The 18,189-nt window shown below is 34.2% G+C and overlaps 1 protein-coding gene and 1 long non-coding RNA gene across 7 annotated transcripts; one reads left to right on the top strand and one right to left on the bottom strand.

Moving 5' to 3' along the window:
• Positions 1–121: 121 nt before the first annotated feature.
• LOC107265834 (protein phosphatase 1B) lies at positions 122–17,400 on the bottom strand. Of its 4 annotated transcripts, none has more exons than XM_015735692.2 (6): positions 17,215–17,400; positions 15,545–16,457; positions 13,574–13,691; positions 9,339–9,450; positions 8,600–8,654; positions 122–2,113 (listed from the first exon to the last, which is right to left on the bottom strand). In XM_015735692.2, exons 2-6 carry the CDS (start codon positions 16,349–16,351, stop codon positions 2,096–2,098), a joined length of 1,110 nt encoding a protein of 369 aa, XP_015591178.1. In that variant the 5' UTR covers positions 16,352–16,457; positions 17,215–17,400; the 3' UTR covers positions 122–2,095. The 4 variants fall into 4 exon arrangements, with proteins under 4 accessions (XP_015591178.1, XP_024938917.1, XP_024938916.1 ...); XM_025083149.1 differs by lacking the exon at positions 122–2,113 and adding an exon at positions 2,227–4,335; XM_025083148.1 differs by lacking the exon at positions 122–2,113 and adding an exon at positions 2,227–4,321.
• On the top strand, positions 8,977–13,339 carry LOC107265836. 3 transcript variants are annotated; one of them, XR_003059200.1, is made up of 4 exons: positions 8,977–9,000; positions 9,269–9,536; positions 10,515–10,609; positions 10,675–12,424. It is a non-coding gene; the product is annotated as an uncharacterized LOC107265836 (long non-coding RNA). The 3 variants fall into 3 exon arrangements; XR_003059201.1 differs by lacking the exon at positions 8,977–9,000 and adding an exon at positions 12,986–13,339 and having other exon boundaries at positions 9,399–9,536; positions 10,675–12,901; XR_003059202.1 differs by lacking the exon at positions 8,977–9,000 and having other exon boundaries at positions 9,399–9,536; positions 10,675–11,262; positions 11,352–11,511.
• Positions 17,401–18,189: the final 789 nt, after the last annotated feature.

Here is an 18,189-nt window from a genome sequence, read left to right as displayed (position 1 = left end):
AGTAACTGGTGAGATATTATTGTTCACAAAAAGAAGAGTATCGACTAACTCGATCAGTCAATTTTCAAAGATTTCTGGCACCGTAAGATGAAGGGACATTGTTGTATAATATACATTCCTATGAATAACCAATTAATAATTTATTTAATAATATCAAGAAATCTTCAGTTCAGCATTGTAGTGCATAGTGAAACATCATATCCTCCTTACAAGTACTTGTTAAGTACGATGTTAGCCAAATTTACTAAGTAAAGCTATATTAGCCATGTTAGTGTGTATATATTTTCATTTAAACGCCTCTGAATATAAATAGTTGTCTGAATATTTAATTGTCAACTAGGATTCTACGACATTGACGATTAATAATGTAATAATGGCTTTTTAATACAAGAATGCAAAATAGAACTTCAAATAATGTGTAAAGTCTGCAATCGAAGGGAAATACAAAAAGGATATTTCTAACACATACTGCGAAAGAGTAGTGCATACTAATAGTATACTAAATTTGAAACTATTTACCGAAGAGACGTTCAAAGCTCAGAAATCAATGTACCTGGACATAATTAAAAGAAAATGAAACATTCTAATGTAGGACCGTGGGAGATATCTGATAAGTATCATGTTAAATGCAAAAAATTTATTATTTGAAAATTCAATGCTATTATTGTATCAACACAAGGACATTACAGGCGTTCTTCATCCTAAATATTAAACTACGCATTATGAATCATAATGATACTCTTACACTTATATAGTAATATCAAGTCAAAGTACATTGATTTGTATAATGATTAATTTTATAGTATGAAACCTAATTTTATATAGCCAAAGGTAAGACCACCGACATTTCGTGGTTTCATCTAATTGTAAGACAAATGAGCAGCCACTTTAAAATGAATTTACGGGGTCTTTTATTTCAAGGATCTACATATACAAACCGACTTAGTATGCATAAATTTAAGTTAAAAGGTAAATAAACTTATTAGTGACCATGTTATTTTTGAATGCACTAGGGCGGTATCGATTTGTATTTGAAAGGACATATAGTACAATTTCCGCTACAACTGAAGGGCTACACATTACAACATAACAGTACTTATATGATAAATCATAAAAATCGAAAATGAATATTAAAGTAAGTTAAATACAATAATTCCTTCCCCTCTCTTCCTCCCCCCCATCACTCTCTTCGCTCCCATTAAAACATTAAAATAAAACTTTCTTTGTAATCAATATTGATACTATAAATATTCAAGTAATGAGACGTTTCGTATTAAACAACGAAAAAAATGCAATTTTCGATACAGATGCATTTTACCAAAATTCTTTCTGCCCCACAGTGTTATGAGAATGAAATTTACAATATTATAGGTAAGACTGAATCCGACATTACATTGCAAAATTGTCTGAGTCTCGTGCTTCTGAAGAGGTCATAGCAGTGATCGTTAAGCACAGCTGAAATACTATGAAATAACTATTGATCTACGATGGTGCAACTATTGAGGATTTCAAGCATTTCCCTGTATATTGTGGATATAGGAATATGATAATGAGAGTTATTATGCTCCCCAGGTAAGGTCACTTGCTGTCAATATAACGTTTTCCGTTAACTAAGGTATTACATAGCGACTAATCGATGGTATTTTTGGTAGAGTCCAAAACGCCATTGCGATTAGTTATCATTGCAGGTACCATAGGTTCTTAAAAAGTCTAGGAAGGTGGTCTAAAAAAATATACAACCTCGTTTATATAGTTTCGATCATATACTCAGAGTAAAAACTTATAAAAGAATATTTAGGTAATTCTAAAAGTGGGACCGAGTAGGGGTCTGTCTCACCCTTGGCTACAGGTAAAATGCTTTATACAATAAACTCTTAAAACCAAAGTGTTGTCAGTTGTACAAGTATAATGCAAGGTATTCGTTTGGTATTGACTAATGTGTGCTCGTGTCGTTACTTAAATATCATTCTGTACAGTCGCTGTTTCATGCAGCACCCCACTTTAGCTGTTGACGATGAGGTCTCACTTTTGCCACTCTCAGATCGGCCAGTCTATCGCATACCACATGTATAAAACTGTATACATATCGCATACACTAACTGGACTTTGACTCCTGGAAACATATCATCACACAGTATTTTAATTTTTGCATTTAAAGTATGCTTTTATGCAAAAGAACGGGGACAATATTTTAGAATTCGTTTTAGTTTTTGCTGTTTATCATTCTTTTTTTTTTCTCTATTTGTAAACCAGATTTTCGGGAACACTTCCGGTAAAGGGAACCTCTGTATAGTATAAACTTTCAAACATTATATTAACAATTAGAAGCAGAGAGGGTAGCTTATAAGTAATGCATACTTTGCTAATGGGAAATGAAATCTATATAATGACATCCTGTAAGAAATTTTGTAAAAATCAATAACTAATGCAGAATCTTTACAGACACTTCACATACGTTTATTTGTGAAATAATTTTATTCACGCGTTTTACGAATTATTTGACGATTTTGAACAATTTATACCACAGGGAAATGATACTGCTATTATTTATTCTTTTTTACACATTATGTAAATTGCCACAATCACACAAGTATTGAATTGATTCTGGACGATATTCGATAAATTCATCAGGAATGCGCAAGATTCCCGGAAATTTTAACAAAAATCCACCACAGATTATGTACTGTAAAGCATGTATTTTATTTATGATATATACAGTCCATTATCTGACGTTTATAAATCATATCATCCGGTTATTCGTTAGCGTTACAAAAAGCAATGTGGCGTCCATCAATTTTTGCCAAGTTATTGTATTTTCGAGCTGTGCATCTATTGTTAGTCTCCTGTTCTAATTAATTTACAATCACATTTTTAAGACGATATCACCTTGCAAGATTACAGCGTAGTCTTCTTTCTTAGGACTATGCAACAATTATTAGCTGATTATTGTACTATAAGCCATATATTGTGTTAATCTACGTTAAACTACTGATCTATGGAGAAAAAATATTCATAAACCACGCCAAGCGGCAGTAAAAACTTTAATCGTCATTGGAAGCTATTAAAAGCATCAATATAAAAAGTCAATGCAACTTAAAGTCTGTGTACAGGATATATTAACAGCGCTTGAGTATTAAAGTGAAAAGTCGTGTAAAAGTTGGCACAATAAAATATTACATCAGTTGTTTCACTTATTCTTTCTCTCTCTCTTTCACCTTTTACTAAACAGAACTACGCTAAAGCACTCCTCATCTAGTTTCTTCAATAGTAATTCGGCGGTTTAACGGAGACAGTAGAACCATTTCGAGAGCTGTTCCCAAAGAAAGCACAGACGACCATTCAAAATTGTGGCTCTTCTCATCGTAATCCCAATTTTATGCAGAAATCATCCAATCTCTGAGAGATTGTTTTTCGTTAAGTTTCATGCATTGTTGCAAAACGAATTCAAATGGTGTATTTGGAGCACAAGTGAAAAGGCTGTGTTTGGCCTTTGACGAAGATTTCATTTATCATGTCTGATGGAGGTTGCAAATTAGTAGTCCTGATAAATGTGTAAACAGGTGATTAAAATAATACACGAGACAAGTACATTATGTACGTAAAAAATAATTTATCATACAAGGTTCTAGTTGCATAAGAAAAATTGGACGTTGTCAATGTCATTATATTTTGAGAGAAAAAAAATATGAAAAGTTGTTGCAACGTATCTTGCACAAAGAACACGAGCGAACGATCTAATACGAATAATAAATATCACTAAATCATTATTATGTTTCTTTAACTCGTCAAGGACCAGACATATTTGCTTAACACAAAAGACAAACGCGTTCCGATGAAATACGATTTTAATTGTGTATATTATATACAACAACATAGGTAAATAGCATCGTGTAAGTATCTTCATAAGTAAATAGTAACGTATACAAAATATTCGTGACATTATGCTGAATTCAAATTATTACTAGGATTTCAACCGCTATAGTTGTACATGGGGATCGTAAGATCTTAACTCATTTCATTTCTGACTTAAACGTCAGTGACAACGGCTGTATTTACATGAAAGATATTCATAAAACGTATCGGATCGTGAAGTTTTGGCAATATTATTTCTAAAGTTTCAAATATCTCTCCATCTTGGGACAGATAAGTGATCGTGATCGGATAATGAATAACAAGCAAATTTCATACGTCGTTAAGGATAGTTAAGACCTCACAATTCTCAGGTATAGAAATTAAGTAATGTTCTTGCCACTTCGAAGCTTCAAGAGTCTGAAACAGTCTTGCTGTTTAGTTTCAGTTTGTAAGTAGTAGGTGCAGAACGCTGGAAAATTAAGTCTGTATAATTTTAATACAGATAAATTTACAATTTGAACATGGTCAGTGTTGTTTTTGTTACTTTTATTTTTGTCGATTCGTGAAAAATAAACTTTGCAACTACGACAACTTACAGACAAGTGACGAACACCACGTGATAATATGCAACACAGTCTCAGACATGTAATTTCTTCAAATCGACGTAACGACTCCGAATTTGCAAACTACCCTTCTTCAACGTCAAATTGCAAAGAGTGATCGCGTTGGTGTAAACAAAAGACCCATTGAAACATTAATAATTGCCATTGAGTTCATCGAAAGGAGGGCTCATCTTGTCGGGAAGAAAGGAGGGATAAAGGGTTTGGTTGGGCAGGATCTGAAATATAGGTGGAAAAAATTAAAGGAGCATGATCATAGTAAGATCGAGACATTAGTGGTTCGTAACTCAACAGTGTGCGATTTCGTGTTAGAAATTAATTATAAGCAAAGATGAAAAATGCAAAGCTTAGCAAAAGTTATTGATACAAAAAAAATATTTAGTTTCACGTCTGCGATCTCGTCAATCGTTGATTTATCAAAAGTTTTTCAAAGGACTATTTGTTTTGCATATCCCTGTGTCGTCGTACTGTTATCGGTGAAAGGTTCGTCGTACGTTTAAAAATTGATATCGTTGAATGCGCCGAGAAACAAATTTCTACGATCTCACTTATTCCTGAAATTATACTTCACATTTATAGAAGTGCTGGATTTCACTCGCGTGCCAGTCTTAGAATTTATGTGGGAAGAATAATAAAAATTAAGAAAAAAAAAAAAGGTAAACAGGCGTAACTGAGTGACAGGGATTAATTGAAGGTAGAAAATCAACTACGAAACGTCTTTTTCAGACATCGTATGTGTATAAGACGAGTTTACTTCTAGAAATAACATTAGTCCTATTCTGAAGGTACAAGTCTTTCCACATTCCCCATGTACTTACTTCCGCGTGATACGGAAAGTTAAAGTTCGTATATTTGCATTCGTGAACTTTTACGTGACAGATGTAATTCTAAAGAAATTGACATTGGCAATTAAATCTCCATTCGACGATCCTATGTCGGCAAGAGCTCAAACTGACGTTGATACAGAATAGAACCATGCGTCAAGCAAACAATATAGGTACAGTAATAGAACAATAGTGGATTTGTTGAAAATAGAAAAATACTGCATGTCGCAAAGCTCGTAATTAAGTGCGCATCATATAATCTTACAGCACAATCCATCGATGTCTAGTGTGTAAAATAAGTTAAGCAGGCACACCGTGAGAGAGATTCGACACAAAATCAAAATTTGAAGATCCCTAACTTTCTAATTTCGCACTTTAATTTTGAGACACGTTGATTATCAGGCATGGTGCAACATGCAGTAAAGCGGATGCTACCGTTTTTTTCTTTCCATAATTGAGATATATACAGAATTCAATAATTTGATTCTTCCCCAAGTGTTGCGTATGAAACCTTCCTTAGTTTTACACTTAAACAAATGTTAAAAATGACAATTGTTTTCTTCCCCGTCATCCCACTATTGCTCTAAGTCGGCCATCGGATGTTTCTACTATAATCTGGGAATAATTTGCAGTAACGAATTTGTGTTGAAAAAACGACACGCATTTTAATAAAACTGGTTTGCTTATCAACATATAGGTCGAATTAGTTACATTTGTGATGAATATATGAAGGCATCCCTAGTTGACATAAAGTTCATTATTAGAAAATACTAATATTCCCTATTATTCCCAAACGATAGCGAAACCGCCAACTCTTGCTACTATGAATACATTATTTTACAACCAGGGAACGATAATATACTTTGGTATATATGGGCTACAGTGTTAAGTCTGAAGGATGGCCTTGACAAGTAGTTTCTATAATTTTGAATTGGTGTTATGGGATGGACGGATGCAGAAAGGTGAACTGTTGGATTTATAGAGAGAAATCGACGAATAAAAGAAAGAATGATATGCATCGATCTATGATTCATGGGTATTATATAACCATGATTATTGTGCTGGTGATTTTAGCGTACTACAATTTTGACTGCTGCTGCCTGCTCTTACTGTTGTACCAATTCTGCACAAATGTGAAATAGAAATTTCTAGTCGTGAAAGCTAAAATAATGAAGTCAATGAAAATTTAAACTGTGGATGCTGAGGGACACTTGCAAACGCCAAAGGGAGGCGAGAGTCGACTTTTGTAAGCCATGCTATTTTCGTGAAAACAGAAAAAGTGTAAATTTCTTGATTTTTCTTTGATCGACTTTTTATAATACCGGTATGATCGAAGAGAAGAAAACGAAACTAAAATCAAGGCCTCCGTCACTTCTACAAATCTATTGAGAGATTTTCAAAATCACATAAACAAAATATTAGTACAGACATCCATTGACACAGCATCTATGTATATGTACAGGACTGCTTTGTCTAAAGTTAAGTGGTCAATTTGTCTAACTCTGCTCTGACTGAGATATCAAAGTATATATATGCTACGAGAATGATAAATGTATAGTTCTGTAACTGATCTTTGTAGAGCTCGATAAATTGACCAATCGCGAGTAAATATTCTGAGCGCCAGTCCCCTAGAACTACAAAAATATATAATTATTGTATCGTAATATTACGCATTTCTGTCAACACGGCAGAGGGTGCTATGAAAATATTCTACTAAATCGTTCATTGTTTAAATGGAAATCTAGACCACACAATACACTTGAATAACTCTGTCAACGTATAGCATGACAATAATAGTTATAACCTAAGAAATGAATCGTTGAGACAGTATCGTTTTTGAATTTCCTCTCAACCTTATAATATTTCTCGATAAGTACATACAAACTTCTACGTAGTCCAGATATAAACAGTTCGAACTTAAATTATTGCGCGTGACAAACACGACTGAATCACATCAGCACAATTAACATATAAATACAAAATATAAACAAATTAATTTTCAAATGCAAATCACCATTATTTACCAAGCTTAACTTATAAAACAAACTCCAAAGGGGTCAACATATGTATATCAAAATGTAAACTTTTTTTTTATTATCATGCTGCTACGTCATCTAGATTTGCATTGAATGCACATTTTGGATTTGTAATCTTTAGTACAATATCTCATAACCCTCCGCATAATAACCGTAATATAATTTTAATTTTGTTTACTCCTTGCATGTAGAGGAAATTTACAAAATCCAACAATAGATAGCAATAATTATTAAAATCAGCAATCTCGGTATTATTCATGATTCACTGCAAGATCAGCTGTCTGACTTTTGTGTGCAGAGTGTTCTGTGACCTATAGTAATACATCTCTTAGCAATAATTTCTTACACGTTCTCTGTTCACGCTCTTAGGATCAAGCTTTCCTATACATCATCATGGCGTAACTTTGAGAAGATCTATCTTTTTGTTTATTTTCATATAAGAACGTAACACAACTCATCTTCGAACAAAATTCTCTTTTTTTTTTCTTTCTTTTTTTTTGGTATTATTAATACCCTTCGCAATTGATACCACACATATACTGCCGTCGAAGTGGAAATTTATCATGGCATAGTAGTATCGGAATGGATAGTATCAAGTAGAGAATGAAACCAATAATAAAATGAACATACATAGTGTACTTCCCAAAAGAATGATCAACTCTCGTCTAGGATATAACGATAAATGCAATTAGTTGCGCTTTAATAATTCTCATCCTTTCAAATTTGACGTATACAGTACTATAAAAAAAAAAGAAAAAAAAAATTGATTCCAATCTCGACGCAACAATGATGGCTGTTGTTTATTTTTTAACGTTGTTACAAAGAGTTAGCCAGACGTGACACAATGAAAAATGTCGATATCCTTACTTAATATAATGGCTACAAGTTTTCAATGAATTTACGAACTATACATTTTTGGATGTCACGCAATCTCATATGCTAATTGCATTGAACACCTCTAATGTCTTTATCCGATATAGGACCTTTTCGCAATTCCGAGCATCTCGGTTGGCAGAAATGATTTTACATAAAACTGGCCCGTTCGTGATTTCACGTTACGCTCGTTTGATCGTTCGAAAAAATGTATACGTGTGTGATATCGTAAGTCAGTTGTAAAATATTCTTTCGTTTCCATTAAATTCTGTATTGATGACTGTGAAATGGGAATAGGGATGATGGTGATGGTGTGTGTAGTTGTACATTTGATGTGATTTAGAATAAAATCAGGGGGTAGTTAGTATGGAGGAAAATCGTATCCAAGACTTACACTATCCGCTCTGCTGGGACAAACTTCTCGAAACACCTGTGCGATGAATGGTTGCCTGTAAGAAAAGGATAAGCATTATTAAATATGAGTCAACAAAATCCTATACTCCTATTACGTATAACTCTAACAAATTATCTTAGCAAAGGCCATTACAATTATCGTTCGGCTATATACCGAAATAAAGTATTCTAATCTTGTCAACTCCTTGAGCCTGGATGCGGTTTTAGACCCAAGTGACCAAGGTTAAGTGCAGCTCAATTGTATCATTGTGAGGGGATCTAATTACGTACATTGGAATAAAGCCAAATTGGTAACAGACTGTTGACTCTTTGTGTTCGGCAGCACCACCGTTAACCTTAGTATGATTTCATTACATAAGCAATCAAGAGGTTTGGCTCGCGGTAAGGAACTTAGTGCGTAGTCAAAGAAGCCCATCTCAGTGAACAAATAGTACCGCGTGTAGCTTGTTAGATATTTTAGCTGGTGTATTTAACTTGACATCACGAGAAGTTGCGCAGATAAGGAAAACGTTGACAGGCCAACAGGTCGCCTTAAATAAAATCTTCTGTGTACAAGTATTTCATCCGCGATTGGTACCTGACGCAAGCATCGACGAGATCATAGCAAACGGTGTAAAAATTTCCTTACACGTTTTTCATTTACTCACAGCATTACGTGTCACTATTCCAAACTATTCCTGACGCAAGACCAACGAGGAAAACTTATAAAATTAACTCACTTGGCAGGAAGACCACCGCCCGGGGGCAAGTTCGGCAACTCTTGAGCCATAAGGAGCTGGAGCAGCTGCAGAAAGTCAAAGCCGTTTGTGCCCTCCTGCTGCGCTACTATTTCTGTTGGCATAACAATATCAGAATTAATATCAAGTATCACGACTATCTACGCAGGACTAAAGTGAGATCAGCATTTTTCAATTAGTGTAAGTTAATAGCAATTTACACATAGCGGGACTAAAACATTTGTTTTTTAATATATATTTTCTTTATCATAATGGGATAGCTCACATGATACGGAGTGATCTATATATAGTCTCCTGTGTATATACCATCTAAATATTAAGAAAAAAAAAATGTGTATGTATAATGCGCGTGACGCGTGTGCGAAATGCTAGCAAAAGTGTATTTGAAAATTCTAGTCTCCACGGGGCACGCGTTGTTCCTTGAATTTCTCACAATCTAATGTTATCAGTGATTTCAACAGATGGATCTAAATCTTTACGGTATTACATCGGTATATATAACGTCGCATGCCTTATTTGTCCTCGTATAGAAATTCAATTGAGCTTCTGCGCAATTCAATTTATAGTATATTACTGCATGTAATAAAATATAAAATAATTTTCCTTAAATTTATCCAATAGAAACATTGGGCGTTACGGTGATTGATGATTATTATTTATTATTATTATTATTATTATTATTAGCTAAAAAGATGCCACTAACAGATACGGATTAATAAATCAAAATTATGAAAAACATGCAACTACTTAGGACTGGAATATAATAACTGCCACAGTACATTTCTTATGGAAACAGTGGAAGAGTACTCCGGTCTTAAGTAGATACATTACTGTTACGTCTCGTTAAAGCGCTGTTCAATCTGTCCACCTCTGGAATTGTTTTTATCGATTGTCAAAATATCCATTTTATCCATCATTCTTCCTGCATTTATTTTCGCTACTTAAATAACGGCAAGTGCAATGTTTCTCCATAAGAAATGCATTGCCGTTAAACGAAAGTAATAAGAATCGTAAACGTCAAGGGAAACTTCTATTGCGTTATAAATAAGTTGACACCTACCTGGATCGTCTTCTAAACTATTCTCTTATACTCACGAAATTATACATTTATCTATTCGAGTGTGTTATGGCGATTTTCACATCTTTTTTTTTTCCTAGCTCTTTAACAACTCCAAGGGTGGAACGAGTTCTTGTGTTCAGACGTTTCGCCTATGCACAGTCACATAATTTCAAAATCCATGTGATATGACAAGGTACGAGCAGTATACAATAATCTTTCAATAAATTTTGGAAATGGTCTCATTGATTTTCTTTACAGAAATTATCGTGACCATAGAGAAACGTCCGTCTGCGTATATCGCCCAATGTACAGAGATCAAAAACTTTATTCGAAATACTCATTGTCAGCTGAACAATCCACTGTTGACTTTATTTTTGTACGTATGCAGGGTAGAGATGAGTACAGCGTGACGTCGTGAACAGTAGTACATTACGATTCTACGATTCTGAAATATCGATAAGCGCTTGTATTATCAATCCTAAATATCACGTGCGAATTACCTACTTTTTTTAATAAATTGGTATCGATACCATTTCCAACATTTCTTAATACGAGTTCAACAAATTATTTTAAAAGAAAGTTTCGCGCCGTGTCCATCTCTCCCCTACTAAACTTTTCTCTTAACTGTATCTTATTGTTACCTTAACCGTTAAACAATACTACTTGCAGCTACAGACGCAGCTTACTCGTAACATTCCTTTATAGGCGATATTTCGTCGATAGCAAGTCAATGTTACAGTGAAATATAATGATTGTGAATGCATACTTTATCAAAAGCACCGTTTTCATTATGAATTATGATTTGATGACGTACAATCAACGAACTGAAATTCCATAAATGAAATTGTACAATGATAAATATATTTTTCAAGTATTTTACTTAATCACTTATTTCACCTTAAGCCGATACTTATAGGTATATTTTTTATGTCTAGATTTTAGATATTTGATATTGCTTTTAAATAAGCTTTGGCAGGCAGTTGGGATTAAAGGAGAAAACTCCCTTAGTAACCGCGAGGATGAACTGTGGAACGTATCTGCACTAGTTTAAGTTTTATACTGCAAGAAATAATCATAAAAATAAAGTATGGTTAGTGTAAGGAAAAAAAAGCCCCAATCCTTTTACGTAAGGACATAAGAAACGCGTATACAAAAAGGGCATTATACTAGACAAATGTTTGTTGTTGTAATTTTTGTATAAATATAAACCAGTGTAAGATAGGACCACGCGTAAGGAGTGTGTATCATCTCATATTTTTTAAACAGGAAATATGATCACGCAAGAGCAGTGGATGAGCTCTTATGAACAACAGACGACGTTAATTGAGAGATCTGAACTATTCTTTTAAGATAACAATAAATCAAACACTGTCGTATACCTCGTAGAAAAGTACACTTGCAATTTTACACCAACCTACGAAATAAGAACTTTTCTAAAGGGTATTTTTCGAAACAATGTAACTTTTCTAAAAATTATCTTTAAAATTGCTTCTTTGGCTTGCATAATTATTGCTTGAAATTACATGTTTGTCTTCTGTAAGTGGATTGATTGATTTATCGCGTTTTCATTATCTTTGGAAACCACGAAGACCATGAACATTTAGTACGTATACAGATATTTCAATATATACTTCAATCTGTTATCTATCAAACTTATAACTGTCGCATATGATTTAATACAGAATAATTACAGTGCTCTAATAAGGAATGATATTAAATATTATTTATAAGCATATATCAAGATGTAAATAAACCTTGAATGTGTGGTTTGAGAATACATCATTATACTGACACATTTGAAAAAGATTTGCTGATTACTGTTGGTACAATAAAAACCGGAATACTTCAACGAGTAATGATTGATTATGGAAATAGAGTAAGTGTGCACAGTATTCGATCGAAAGTATTTACTATCTTCACTGTGCTGCTGTACGATAATGCTCCTATTTTTCTATGTCTAAAGTCTCACTGTACCATCCATTATCAATAAAGTGAAAGTCAAAATAATTTTCTGGAACTTGCCAAAATTATGTTCTACCTCATGTTCGCAATATATATAAATTTCTTTAAATAAGGCAACAAACAACGATATCGTCAGGACACTATTCACGACTTTAAAAACTCCATTGGTGTTCAGCTTGAAGGCAGTAATACATATATTAGGTAAACACTTACAACTCGTCACAGAGAAACGAACGAAAAAAATATTATACAACATCAAAATTTGAAACACCTGTAAACGTGGTAACTGTCAATTGACTAGGATACAAATAAACTGTTGAAACAAGTGATCACCTTCTACCTAGAAGGTCTAATAATTTTAAATATATTGATAGACCAATATCGTAAAGATAACTACCGTTAGTGGGATATATTACAGGCAGTTATATTATTCCTGAGGAAAAACCATATTGGATTTCTTAAAAAAAAAAGAGAAAAAAAATTGCCAGAAGCATAGCCCAGTTATAGAAATAATTGTCAGCATGTATGTAGAACAAGAAGGGACAAAGTCCCATATCGTGTCATACGCGAAAACTATTTGATAAATAATTGCTATTCCTTGTTACAGTAGCACTGTGTTGCGTGATCTATCAACGCGAGCCGTTAATAGGCTTTTATTATCTATGTTGGGCTACTTATGTTTTCATGGCGAGTATAGGCACCGTCTAAGGCAAGGATTTAATTTGCAAGATTCACGTAGTATACAAAACGAGCAACATCGACCGAGGATGTGTTCGCTATTCAGGTAGGACAAGGTACATATTACTAACACCTGATGTAAAGTGAAGAGTTCAAAGGGTTCCCTTTTCAAGTAATATAATGGGTGTTATATCAATCATTAATAAACACGAATTGACTATCATCTCACGGGGTATGTTACATTTCACACAGTCCAGTGAAAAAAACAATGAAATATACTGGCGTTACCGAACAATCGAAAATGTTGATTTTCATTGTTCAACATTGAGAGTCATGAAAGACATTTTCTGTGTTAAGTACACTGAGATGTACGTGTGATAAAGTGTTAGAATTATCATGAGCTATAATTCTCCCTAGACGAGGGAGCTAGGTGAATGTCAAGTACGTTTACTGGATCGTGTGTTAATGCAGCAGCACAAGGAAAGTAATGAATGTGAGTATGGAAAAGTGAGTGAACCTTTGATCCTCCTTTCGATGGCCATTTCTAATTCAGCTTCCATCTTCTGTGCTTCTGGACTCGGCTTTGGGGCTCCTGGGAAAGTGACCAACACTATGCTCATATTGTCTCTGCTGCCCTGTAACAAGCATCAAAGCAATTACAATATACGTATGAAAAGTAAGCACGCACAACATAATCAATTATACATCCGGAAATATTATTATATGACTCGCAATAACTAACCTACGTTCAGCCTTTATGCACCTTGGTTCGTATCATTTTGTATATGTGTGTATATGTATATGGAGTACCAAACATTATTTAGAAACTTGTTTCAGGAAACGGCGGTGGAAATATATACTGTGCATCATTTAACCTTCATGAATGGTGCTTCTAAGTGATATTAAAGAAATAGCATTCGTTTATCTCGTCTGTCATATAGAATAATTCCCAGAGTCAATATTGGGAGGCTGATAGTATATGTTACTTATATCTCTACGTTAAACAATGACTAACGCTAATTAGCTACAGATATATTACAGTTAATGTAGAGAATAAAAATATTTTGTTTCTATGAAAATCTCAAGATTATTAGAAAAAAAATACTGTAGGTATGTGCATAAAGTGCGTATAATATATCTATGGAGTCCTTTATGTTCAGAAAAATATATTGGTATTATGGTGAGAGGATCATAAGATCAGTTTGTCGTATTGAAAATAAATCACAGTATTAACACGTATGAGAGATTTAATATTATGTTATCTTGTACTTCCTTCCTTCCACTTTTATAAAATATTTATGTCAACATGATTCGTATACGTAATTCGTTGTTTCAGCAGGGTAAAGAACAGTGTACATACAAAACAAGTAAATATATGATGTTCTGATATCGCATTTTATCTCATGAATGATACGATGAACATTTTTGATAACGTTTTATTTCTGTGGAGTAATGTTCTCTGTGTATAGATTGAATTTTTATTGAAATAGCTTTAAGAAAAATCGTGTATCGCTACACATAAATCAATGTACCGTTATATAATTTGAACCGCTATAAAGAATTTAATAATACACGTATACGGAATATTATGTGATTAATTATAATCAATGAACAAAAAAAAAATAGAAACATTAGTTTTATCTGTGACAAGCAACATAGGGTTATAGAAAGATTAGCATAATACGTGATCTCTTTTTTTTAATAGCAAAGATTCTAAGAGTAAAATATTTACACGCATTACAACGATCAATTAACTTGTTTATTATTTTGCCTGTTTTCATCTAACGTTGCCAGGCGGGTACCGAGGTTCGGATAAAATATACTCATCTTGTGAGATTTTTTTAAAGTGTATCTACTCAGGCTGATTCATACGCAATACGTAGTCACTGCTACATTAGATATACTGTGTGTTGTTTACATCACACTGGATGATGCACGTTTAGCAAATAAGAAAAAGGAAATTGGAAGTGTCTTTTATTAAATTTTTTTATATTGGTTTAACTAAAATAGAAATAAAATGTAGTCAATTATATCTTAAATTCTGCAAATTGTGACTGTATGAATGAATGCAGTGTATGAGCTATCACCATGTTTGACCTGCAATACTGATACACTGAGGCTATTGCCAAAACCTTTTGGCACTGTTTCTGATATGAAGCTGAACTTGATTTTAGCACGACATACTGGAACCGTATTTATTCAACTAAAAGTCTAGAAATACGATAAAAAAGTGGTCTATAATATGCTTAGTTATGAAACAAGAGTATGCATAAGTTTAAGTTAAGCATTAGAAAACTTATGTAATATTTAAATAGTAACTCCATTTATTGGTAATTGTTTTCACGTAAATAACAATGTAATTTTGGTAAGAACTTCACTCTTGAAAGCATACAATAAAATCACAGATTATCTAAGCTGTCATATAACTTTCTGCATGTTAGAAGGTCCTACTGGAGTTAAATATTAGAAAAAAAGAATGCAAACTTACCTTGTAAAGACAGGTATCTATGACTTGGTTGGTAACTGCTTCTAAATCATCAGTGAGCAAAAGCCTTGAGTGTATAAAATCACAGAGATCTTTGTTGTTCATCACATCCCATATTCCATCGCACGCCAAAACCAAAAATTCATCATGCTCATCATCTCGATCACGCACAAAGATTTCCGGCTCTGGGGATACCAGCTGTTCGCAGGGACCACGACCTTCCACGTTTTTGTACTCGTAATCGCCCAAGGCTCGGGAAACTGCCAATGATCCATTCACTCTTTGAATCATGACGCTACCACCCGCTTTTTGAATCCTCTCTTTCTCCGCAGGTAAGACCGGCTTGTGATCCCGTGTCGAAAAGACCGGATTTCCTGATTGACATAATACAGCCCGCGAGTCGCCGCAGTTCGCGATGTAAATGTGCCTTGGAGATATAAATGCACAGACTGCAGTGGAACCAGATTTATCTGTTGTCATCTCTGGCAAGTCCCGCATTTGATCATCGAGTCGCAGGAAGCCAGAATGTATTCCTTTTATAACATCCTCTGCTTTAAATTCCTCAGTTTGCATTATTGATTCTAATAAATGTTCTGAGCTATGTGCTGACACTAATGCACCAGCATGCCCATCAAAAACTGCGAAGTAGCTCCAGTCTGAAAGGCTACCTTCCAAACCAGTTATCGCACGATGTGCATCTTCCATCTCCATCCGCCAGCCCTGCATACTGGCCACACCATACCGTAAGCCATTGCCGGCACCATGCTCGTTGTATTTGTCTGTCTTCGGTGTATCCAAAAATGCCCCCATAATATTTGTCTTATGCTTGCTCTATCAGCTGACTAATTTGTCGTTCACAGTATTATTTGACCAGCATTTTTTTATGCTCAATGTGCACGATACTTTATCTCTCTACCTAAAATATAAGAACACAGCATTGATATCCATAACATGCAAATGCAATAGATTTATATCTGTAGAAACATATTTTAAAACAGTATATAAAAACGTTTCCTTTTCATAGTTGTGGACATTGTTTATCTAAAGCTATAATTAAATGTTTTTGAAAATCACAGTTACTACTATGCAATTAAAATATATATTAAAGCTAGTAAAATATATATTAATTTGTAATAGATCATATTTTTTGCTAAGTGCCTTATGAGTGACCTAAAGATACACAACTTTATGAAAGTATACAAAACTATTAGCATTTACTAACGTGGTGTGCACGTTTCTATCATATTGCGCAAAAAAAGATATTAAAATAAGCAACGGATAAAAGCATACTTAGCATACTGATACTTCTAATCAAGAAACGAAAATCGAGATTGAATGTAATAAAAATGGCATTGAAGCAGCGTGTGAGCAATTTCCACGCTAGTAAAATAGAACGAGGCGCCAGAAAATAGATACAACTGATCGGGATAAGTTTCGACTCAGATATACTTAATATATGAAATATGAAATTACCGGTAAACTGAACGAATAAAACTTTACTGGACAAAAACAGAAGACGAGAAGAGGGAAACGGTAGAGCAAGAAATTACAGGAGATCGAGACTACGAGAACTTTGCGACACGGGATTCGGAGTAACTCTCAACTTGGCAACGCCGAATTTCGCGACTAAAATAGTTTGTTATACATTTAGTTTACGTATCCGGAAGACTTACGTGGGTCGATCACGGCCAAATATCATTATTACTCCATCCGCAAATCTACGTTTATGTGTGGCAACGCTAATCGACTCGTCTCATGTTTTTCTCAGGGCGCACGAATATCACCGTCACCATATCCCTTCGCTAGGCTCAACACACAGAACAACGGAATCGACTCGCATGAATGGCGGATACTCACTGAGCATAATTTGCGCATGCGCTGGTTATAAATAGCACCGTCAAATGGCGTCACGATAGACCAATTGCTACGTCGCATTTCCATTCGGGACCAGACGATCTATTCTACAAGCCTGTGTACTCAATTTTCAAATTTTAGAACGCTCTCTTCGGTACATTACGAATATCAATCTTTCGTCGTCGTTTTTACGACAAACAATAAACTCAAAATTAATTCTACGTCAGGTGATTAAAAACGTATATGCGAATAATAAATTTAATGAAATCTCACTTTTATTGTATCCGTTTTATTAAATGATGCCCTATCCCTTTTTATTTTATAAACTTTCAAAGAATATGTATATAAAGTATCGCATTTATAATAAATTTTGCATCATTTCTTGGGCATTTTGAAATTTCTACCTCGCTTCTATACCTAGTGGTCATATTGTCACGAAAACATCACGATTGATGCTTAGAAATCTAATCTTTGTTCATGGGTTATTAGTCCAAGCGCAAGTGATACATTGCATCTTATCTTATTAACTCTATGACTAATAGATTATGTAATCCGCGTTCCGTTTAAGTAGACATGAAATCGAATTATGAACTATTTTAAAAGTGCGGATTACGAGATTCACTCAGTAACGGCGCGCGCATCTTTATGCTCTTGAATGAAAACGTAGATGCATTCCATTCTAAAATGTAATTTCTAACGCATGCGCATAATCCAGCTCTCAATCATATTCATCCACTTTTCATTCAAATACAAACTCTCTTCCATGCCTCAATCGTCCTTCATAGTGTTTCGTC

This window comes from Cephus cinctus, unplaced genomic scaffold, assembly GCF_000341935.2.
Source record: "Cephus cinctus unplaced genomic scaffold, Ccin1 Ccin1_scaffold0240, whole genome shotgun sequence".
Lineage (NCBI taxonomy): Eukaryota > Metazoa > Arthropoda > Insecta > Hymenoptera > Cephidae > Cephus > Cephus cinctus.
Note: the sequence above shows the minus strand (reverse complement) of the source record. Positions and strands in the feature narration are given on the sequence as shown.